This window comes from Solea solea, chromosome 15, assembly GCF_958295425.1.
Source record: "Solea solea chromosome 15, fSolSol10.1, whole genome shotgun sequence".
Taxonomy (NCBI): Eukaryota; Metazoa; Chordata; class Actinopteri; order Pleuronectiformes; family Soleidae; genus Solea; species Solea solea.
In genome coordinates this window covers 12,596,747-12,605,485 of record NC_081148.1, presented here as the reverse complement: position 1 = coordinate 12,605,485, position 8,739 = coordinate 12,596,747, and the positions used below count along the sequence as shown (strand labels likewise).

At 40.0% G+C, this 8,739-nt stretch overlaps 2 protein-coding genes across 2 annotated transcripts; one reads left to right on the top strand and one right to left on the bottom strand.

Annotated features, from left to right (window-relative positions):
• The first annotated feature begins 1,232 nt into the window (after positions 1 to 1,232).
• dennd10 (DENN domain containing 10) lies at positions 1,233 to 5,535 on the top strand. The gene is made up of 10 exons (XM_058651165.1): positions 1,233 to 1,386; positions 1,474 to 1,528; positions 2,425 to 2,621; positions 2,813 to 2,892; positions 2,975 to 3,123; positions 3,366 to 3,477; positions 3,565 to 3,665; positions 4,115 to 4,222; positions 4,309 to 4,403; positions 4,488 to 5,535. Exons 2-10 carry the CDS (start codon positions 1,483 to 1,485, stop codon positions 4,653 to 4,655), a joined length of 1,056 nt encoding a protein of 351 aa, XP_058507148.1. The 5' UTR covers positions 1,233 to 1,386; positions 1,474 to 1,482; the 3' UTR covers positions 4,656 to 5,535.
• On the bottom strand, positions 5,343 to 8,630 carry sfxn4 (sideroflexin 4). The gene is made up of 14 exons (XM_058651166.1): positions 8,492 to 8,630; positions 8,331 to 8,396; positions 8,187 to 8,240; positions 8,076 to 8,102; positions 7,318 to 7,372; positions 7,000 to 7,025; positions 6,849 to 6,902; positions 6,679 to 6,741; positions 6,480 to 6,548; positions 6,289 to 6,379; positions 6,085 to 6,200; positions 5,904 to 5,989; positions 5,704 to 5,821; positions 5,343 to 5,625 (listed from the first exon to the last, which is right to left on the bottom strand). The coding sequence occupies exons 1-14, from the start codon at positions 8,528 to 8,530 to the stop codon at positions 5,548 to 5,550; spliced, it is 942 nt and encodes a 313-aa protein (XP_058507149.1). The 5' UTR covers positions 8,531 to 8,630; the 3' UTR covers positions 5,343 to 5,547.
• Positions 8,631 to 8,739: the final 109 nt, after the last annotated feature.

The following is an 8,739-nucleotide window of genomic DNA, read 5'->3' as shown; positions in this document are numbered from 1 at the left end:
TTTCACATAACGTCATCTCAAGGGTTTACAGTGAATAGTTTGAAAAAGAAAATATCTATTGAGCAGCAGTTCCTCAGGGCAGAATTACCAGGTTGATGCCAGAGGTCCAAGGCAAATGAGCAGACTGGTAAGTGGAAAGGGAACTTGACTTGTAACCGGAAGGTCGCCAGTTCAAATCCCCACCCGGCCAAAAAGGGCTGGGGTACCCCGAAGCAAGGTACCCAACTCCCAATGCTCCCCGGGCGCTACTCAGTGTGGCAGCCCACTGCTCCTAATTCTAGGATGGGTCAAAATGCAGAGGAATACTTTCCCTAAGGGGATTAATAAAATTAAACTAAACTAATGATCAAACGGCAACAGTAACTGCAAACAGCAACTCAGAAAGAACAAAAAAAAAACCAAACAAAGTCCACCACACCAGGTGCCACTACAACAACAACAACAACGGGTAATTGTAGACTATTCTGAACAGCATCATTCTACAATGAATTCGATTTCGAGTGAGTTGTCCCACTGTTGAAGACAATACACAAAAACCTTTACACAAAAAGCGGGGTTTCAACAAACCTGGCAGCTCCGGCTGTATAAAGTTCCCGTATGCTGTCTCCGGAGGTGCGTTCATGTAACCCCCGTAAAATGTCAACCCCGCGCTGAACTCATGCTTAACTAGTAGTAGCAATAAGAACGTAAACGTCCTTCCTAAAACACAACTCAAAACATAGACTTGTAATTTGTTTCTTGTGTTAAGCGGTCTTAAAACAAAATAAATAAATAAAATACACTGCTTGCCTGACTTAACAAGTTATGTTGTGTTTCTGAGGTAAAAGTGGAACTGTATGGGCTTTTCTAATGCTGATGCCCATCTATGGAATTTTTTATTATACATATTTTTTCATTTTGAACTATAACAGCCCACATAACAGAATAGTTATCTTATCTTAAAATCACACAAAGCGTATTACATTACATTACATGTCATTTAGCAGACACTTTTATCCAAAGCGACCTAACAATAAGCGTTTTACCTTCCAAAAACATTTCCCTTGCCTTGCTCATTTACCTTCTGTGGCAGACACACATTTTTCAATTCAATTAACATTTTATTGAGGAATAAAAGTCCATGACAGATTATAGATAAATGAAAAGCTGTCATATATTAGCGGTGAACCCGGAGCCCGTGAATGCACCATCACTCCTGTACGATCGCGAGATGTGATTGGTTGTGTCCTCCTCACGCGCAAAGCTCTAATCCCGGAAGAAGGAATTGTGGAGAGGGGAGTCTGTTGACAGCAGCGGGACAATCGACAGAGTTTAAACATTGTTTTTGTCTCTGTTAATCTGTTCTGGATTACATTTTGATATTTCGACGCAGCAGGAACCACCAAGGTACTTCACAGTTACACTTGCGTCCACAAATGAACGTGGTTTGCGGGTTCTCTCCTGTTAACTCGTGGTTATTATGAACTCTTTCAGATATGGAATATGGCAACAACTGAAACGCAGCTTATGTCAAGCGTCGGTTTGATCGGTAAGTTTCCATTCACGGGTATTTGATCGGTTCTTGGAAGAAACGAAGCTGGTGTCGTAGGGACTGTACCCGACAGGAGAGTCACATGATCCCAGTGTGACCCGAAAGTGTCCCATCATCATGGGATCACTGCTCCTACATGTCATGTGTAATAATGTAATAACGTATTGTTCCAGTGGACTTTTTTTTTCTTGCTGAAAATTCGAAACTAGCTACAAATAAGACTTGACATTAAAACATGTATATTTGTGAATCAATACCACAGTGAAAAAAGAATACACCCCTGGGCCACCTTATTAGGTACACCTGTTCAACTGCTTGTTAACACAAACAGCCAATCACTTGGAAGCAACTCAATACATTTAGACATTTAGACATGTAGACATGGGCAAGACAACCTGCTCAGGTTCAAACTGATCATCAGAATGAGGAAGAAAGGTGAATAAAGTGACTTTGAATGTGGCGTGGTGTGAAAAAGAGATCATGTGAGCAGCAGTTGTTCCCATAAACAAAACCAAGGTATGCAGGAAACCATCTGTGAAAATACAACACACTGGGCTACAATATGGAAGAGGTAACCAGGTAACTTCAGACTATTGAATCAAATGTCAGGTTATTAATATTTAGACTTTTGTGTCAGTCTTATCACAGAACCTTCACTGATGGTCTAAATGGGGAGTTAATCTTTTCTACCCAACACTAACATAGCTGTTTTCACCATGTTCTGGATTTTTTATAAGTTGTGGCATAAAGAAAAGGTCCAGGTCGTCAGCTGAGCATTGCCACTGAAAGGGTTTCTTGGATAAATGCATCTGTCCACATTCTCTGTCCATCGTTTAGCACGTAATGTAAATATATTATGTTCAATCTTTGTGTTTCCTTGCTGCTGTTCCCAGAGAAAGATGTGAATGGAGACACACTGTGGGTGTGGTGTTATCCCTCTGTGGACTCACGCCTGAGACAAGTCCTGCTCAGTAAGTGTTGTCTGACGCAGCAGGGCCGGGATTTCCACACATTTGTGTTTGGTCAGTTCTGTCGAACCTGGTACTACATCACCACAGTGGAGGTTCAGGAACCTACAGCACTAAATAAGGTACAGCGTCATTACATGGACAACAATGCACTGCCAGTAATTCGCCTTGAATGAGGAACAAAACATTCACAAAGACTTCCATGTTAAAGAAACTAGAATTAACAGTTGAATAGAAATAACAGTGATAAAATAAGCAGTGCAGCGGTGAACTGTTTGACAAATGTATGTTTTGTTTTTTTCCGTCCTTCAAGGTCACTCATTTTTCAACAGTCGTCACAGCAAAAGACTTCAACCCTGAGAAGTATGCTGCACTCAGCAGAATACTCTGCAGGTAAATGTGTTGTTTGTAAAAATATAAGATGTAAGTTATTTCCTGGGTCATGCTGCCCACACTGGTGTGGTGTGTTTTTCAGGATGTACGTCAAACATGGCACCCCAGTGAAGATGATGGAGGCTTACCTCACGGTTCTCATTAAGGGGATTTGTCAGAGTGATGAAAATGGATCGTTTCTCATTAAGGACTATGATGTTCGGAAAGCGTACTTGGCCGGTTCAATCAAAGGCAAGACTGAAACAATTTGATGTTTTTTCTTCTTAAATGCATTTTTCTTTGGGATTTCATCTAAGTGTAGGTGTGCGTTCTGTTAACAACCTTCACCTGATTTGACATTTTATTTTGTAATATTAAATGCAAAAGGCAACCAAGAAGTTTTACTCGGAAAACAACCCAGATTTCTTTTAAGAAAGAAAAGAGTTCTTTCTTTTTTCTCAAGCGATTCATCCAGTTTGCTCGCTCTTCCTCAGATGTGGTGTCTCAGTTCGGTATGGAGACCATCATCTTGTACACAGCACTCATGCTGAAGAAGAGGATCGTTGTTCATCACCCTCGTATTGAAGCGCTGTTAGAGTTTACGAGGTAAACTTGAGACTTGGAAATTCACATGTGGGTTAAAATGTTAATTATAATCTTGGTGTTAGAGATCACTCTCCCGTTTCCCTCTAGAGCTCTGCCAGCGCTGACTTGGCACAGGAAAGACTGGTCCATCCTGCACCCGTACGTGCACCTCAGTGATACTGAACTGGAGGATTTACAGAATTGTCCAGGTGAGGCTTCTTCCTGGATTATTTACTCTGGCAACCGGAATCGGAACTTGCTTTCTGAAGTTCAGAGATCTGTGATGTCAACCTGCAACCAGGCATCTATTGGACAACACTAGCTGTCAATCACACTGGACTACAATGTTATATTGTCTATTTTCCTCTAAATGGGAACATAATAGAACTGACATCATGTTATCTCCTCAGGCAAATGTTTACTGTCATTATAAATCCAGTATGCTCATTTTCCCACAGAAATCCAGTCAAATGCAGTTATTTTTTTAACAGCAGAGTCTCTCCTACTTCTGGTTTGGCCTCAACAAGTAAACCAGAGAACTACATCCACTTTTTAAATACAGACTTTGGTCAACAGTTAATTCCCATTCTCTCCTTTCACTGTGACCGTATGGTGCACGAGTGTGTTCTTTATCCACCAACATGTTTGTACTTCACAGGTTATATAGCAGGATTTGTAGATCCAGAAGTGAGTAACAGATCGGACTTGTTTGATGTGTATGTGAACCTCCCTGACAGTTTCATCACAGTGTCACAGAGTGCTAAAGGTACAGTATAATGAAAGAGAAAGCATGTTGATTCCCGAGTGTAGGACAATGTTAACCTCAGAGTGACGTGCTCTATCTCACCGCAGAGGCAATGGCCATGGGGAAGTTGCACAAGGAGGTTGGTCACCTCATCGTCCAGTCGGCTGAGGACCCAGAGAGGTCAGACAGTCAGGTGATTAAGGTGAGGTCACTAACACTTCTGTTTTCAAGCCACGGTCACGTTCTCCGTGAAGAACTAACATGACGACCACACTTTAATTCACAGGACATCTCTGTTAAGACCAAAGAAATCCTCACCAACCTGCTCGCCCTGGCTGACAAGTGTGAAGACTCTAAAATCACACTGGAAGGTTTGAAGCAGCATCATTTCCCTGCAGCGACAGAGAACTTCCTGTTTCATCTGGCGGCTGCTGAGCAACTCTTAAGAATATAGACCTGTTTTCAGATGTTCCTGCTGAAGATCACGACACCGCGATCGTGACGCTGGTCGGATTCTTGCTCTGCTCTTTTGTAAATGTCTGGATATTTACTACTTTTCTAAAAGGCATGTGCAGACTCTCACAGTAACCTTTTGGGTCGAGTAGCAAAGTGTCACCAGTATTAAATTTTAGCTTGCACTTTTATGCTAATATGAGACAAGACTTAGACGAGACCACCATCAAAATTAAGTTTGGCAGTGTTTTATATTTTTCTTTCAGCCAACTAATCCCATGATAAGACCAAAACCAAATGACTGTCATCAATTTTATATTATTCATTATACTATATTTTAATGAGGGACAGTGTTGCTGGTGGATTTTCACTCGCAACAAATTCAAGGTTTGAGAAGCTTTTTCTTAAAACTATAGTACCCAGATGTTTAAGGAAACTATTTGTAATTATTTTTCCAGAGAGAATCTTGTGGGTAAAAGACAGACTGTTGATTTTGGACTTGTTATGGTATTTGTTGATAACTAGACAGAAATCTAGTAATTGTGGACTACATAAACTAAATGACAAATCTTTTTTGTTTTTTTTCAGCCAGTACATCAGATAGCACTTTTCAGATGCTTCCACTTCCCAAACTCACATATCTAATTCTTGGTCACTGTAAAATAAATGTTTTGTTTTTTTTCTTAAATGAATGCAATATCAGAAATGTTTTATTGTTGAGAACAATTTCAGCCACATTGCCAAGACAATGGTTTTGTGCCAACTAAGACTCAGAGTGCAATACACACAAGTGCTTGATGTATTTTCATGAATTGATGATAACATTTCCTATCTGCTAATATTAAAAGTAAATAAATTGGGGTCATTTTGTGTTTACTTCATGCAACTGCTCCTCAGACTCCTCTGTGATAGAATAACTGTCCGTCCACTGCTGCAGCTTGTAGCTCCTCCTCTAACGTTTCTCTCTTTATCTGTAAGGAAAGGTCAGTGTGTCAGCTGAGGTCGTCACAGGGAAAACAACAGTCGGGTGGAGGACTCTTGAATCTCACCGTTCCCAATTGTGGAAAGAGACTAAACGATACGGGGATCATCAGGCCCAGAACAAATGCAAGGCTCATGTTATGGAGAGCAGCGGCCAGCAGAGAGTTCCTCTGAAAAAGTCTTGTTCTGTAAAAGAATTCATTTAGTGCTTATCTGTGGTACCTTTGTCCTCACACCTTCACCAAAATTCAATTCAAAAGTAACTCACTTTCGTAAAAGGAAAAGCAGTAGATTAGGAACAGCACCAGTTGTACCAAACAGCGCTGCTCTGGACAACGCAGTTTCCCTCACAGCCTGAACCAAAAGAAACAAATATTTAATACGGCACGTTTTTAAATGGCATTTTAAGTGTATTTTGTCCATAAGCTCAATTTTTAAAATAACAAAACCTTCTCTCCTGCTGCTTTAGAAAAGCCAACTGGATTTCCATTGGAATCAAACACTTGGATCCCTGTTTCTGACTCCTCACTCCTGATAGTGAAGACACTGAAGAGGGCCAGAGCAGCTGTAGAGGGTAAATAACATGTCAGTGTAAAAGGTCTTATCTGTCATGACAGCAGAATAATTATATCACAAGATCACATATGCCTTACCGGAGAGCGGCACCGGTAATATTGACCTGAAGAAAGTCTGGACTGGTACACTTTTTATACGGAGTCGGTTAATGAAAATTTGAGGAAGGGCCTGAAACAGAAGATAGGAACTTATTTTCTTAAACGTTTAATTAAATGAAAATCTACTAGTCAAGATGAAGAACAGCCACCAACACTATCGGCTCACACACCCCTGCACATGTGGCATAGGACACTGTTGCAACGGTCAAAATGAGCTGCTTCAAATGCGTCGTCTTCCCCTGGCGGAGAGAGATAGGAGACTGACGATTAACAAAGGAAGTATTTGTTTGGGCGGTTCTGTTAGAAAAGTCAACGTGAATTCACTTGGAGATCACAGTTGCATGTTTTGTAAGAAATCAGGACATTTACCGGCTCTGACGAAGAATTTCTATTCGCATAGTTAAACCCAACCATGTAACTCTGCAGCATAAACTGAAAGAATAGTTTTATTAATGCAGGTTTTTTTAATAGTATAATTGTACATAGTGTTAAAAGACAAGTGATATATTTGAATTAAAATGACAAATGGGCTGCTTTACCTGCCAAAACAGAGCTGGTTTGACAGTAGTGTGAGGCAAAAAACTGGCAACCACCTGAATTGAAAAAAATGCAAAAAGAAGAAAGAAATCTTAATATAATACAGTAGTAAGATTAAACTGTCATTAAATATTTGTTAGGTGACACACGTACCAAAGGGGCTGATATTGGCAATAATGCTGAAAGGAAAAGACAGAAATGAAATGTCCAGTAAGCAGTAGAATGATACAGTGTGTAAATGTTTTAAAAAAAAAACTTAATTGAGATGTTTGAAGACTTATTCTAGTGTTACTGGTATAGGTGATCGTCTCATAATATTAATATAAAATATACAATATAAAAAAAGACCATGGAAAATACTATGTAATGCCATTACGGTTCCTCTAAGAACACTACAAACAACCCTTGATATAAAGTTTGATTGTTTTAAATGTTACTGTTGCCCGGAGAACGATTATGGTGATTATGTACCTGGAGGGCGGAAGGCTAGAGGAAGAACAGCTCCAGAATCAGCATGGACAGATGACTGCAAACACAGAGCAAAAACATGTAGACATTTTTAAACACGTACACCCTTTGATTTAAAAATAAATAAAGCTGCAAGCAGCACAGTGCGGGCCCCACAGCTGCCACCCTGCCAGCAGGTGGCGCTATGCCCTTGATCCAGTTTGGTCAATTTATGGCGGAGTTACAGGAGTTACTTCCTGTTTTGTGGTGAATGGACTAAATTCACCAAAATTCCGATGGCTGTCGTAGACACACCCTTTTGAATCTGCAAGACCCTTTCACGACTTTTCATCATGTGTTTAGTATGAATTGCTGTTTTTTTTAAGGTTGGTATGATTAACATGCTCGGACGAGTTTGTTTATTTACAAAACGCCATGATGGACGCATAATTCAAAATAGCCGTCTTCCTGTTTAGTTGAGGCCATGGTCTCAATAGACTTTTTTGTTTGTCTTGGGCTGTGACATGTTTCCACTAAGTTTTCACCAACATTTTGTGCCTAAAAATGTGATCGTTTGGGGAAAAACAATATAATAATCCAGGAATTCCAATAGGTCGTTGGGCCCTAATAATTTTAGTTCTGTTTATACAAGTATTTGAGCAGCAGCAGTATTCATTACAGTACAGTGCTGTACTGAATGCTGTAAAGGTGACTGTATGTTTCAGTAAATTGTGTTTAATTTAGATAATATTAAAAGCATTGTTTATGTTTCATTTACTCACAAGAGCAAGAGTCAGAGCAGGTGCATCCTGTAGAAAGAAGAGCAAAGAGGTTTAACTCGGTGTGTGGTCACATGACAGCCAAATCTCCATCAAACAAGAAAATCAACTGACCTTTTCACTTTTCTCTTCATTTCCAAGCAGAGAGTGAGCTTTCTCTATTTCAGACTAAAGAGAACAGCATCATTAGTTGTATATTAAATATTTACTGCTCTTATTACACGACAGGTACAGATTACTGCAATGGCTGCTGCTTACATTAGAGGCGATTAAGACGGTTGGATCGAGGAGATTAAGCCAGATTTGTATTCGGCTGAGGAAAGACTGAAAGAGAAGGTGTTCACATGTAAACATGTAAACATAGTTGTTCCTCATCACTGATGATGATAATGCTCTGCGTGTACAAACACAGTCGTTACCTGACCATGACCTTTCCAGTACAACAGATTAGGATCCATTTGAGCAACAAATACATGTAAATATCACTGTCTCTTACTATACAGCACTGTAACAGCTCATTGTCATACCTTTGAGGTCACGTTAGAAACCACTTCCGCGTCCAAACGCGTGTTTATTTGTGCTGCATTCACGAACACCGGAAATATCTATATAATAATCCCAAAAAGTGATATGCCTGTGTCTACGTTGCCAATTTGTGTATTTTAAT

Coding starts and splice junctions, on each gene's coding strand:
- dennd10 (XM_058651165.1), top strand. CDS start 1,483: ATGGCAACAACTGAAACGCAGCTTATGTCAAGCGTCGGTTTGATCG. Junction 2,622..2,812: donor AACCTACAGCACTAAATAAG/GTACAGCGTCAT, acceptor CCGTCCTTCAAG/GTCACTCATTTTTCAACAGT. Junction 3,478..3,564: donor GCGCTGTTAGAGTTTACGAG/GTAAACTTGAGA, acceptor GTTTCCCTCTAG/AGCTCTGCCAGCGCTGACTT.
- sfxn4 (XM_058651166.1), bottom strand. CDS start 8,530: ATGGATCCTAATCTGTTGTACTGGAAAGGTCATGGTCAG. Junction 6,549..6,678: donor GAAATTCTTCGTCAGAGCCG/GTAAATGTCCTG, acceptor TCTCTCCGCCAG/GGGAAGACGACGCATTTGAA. Junction 6,201..6,288: donor ATTACCGGTGCCGCTCTCCG/GTAAGGCATATG, acceptor TACCCTCTACAG/CTGCTCTGGCCCTCTTCAGT.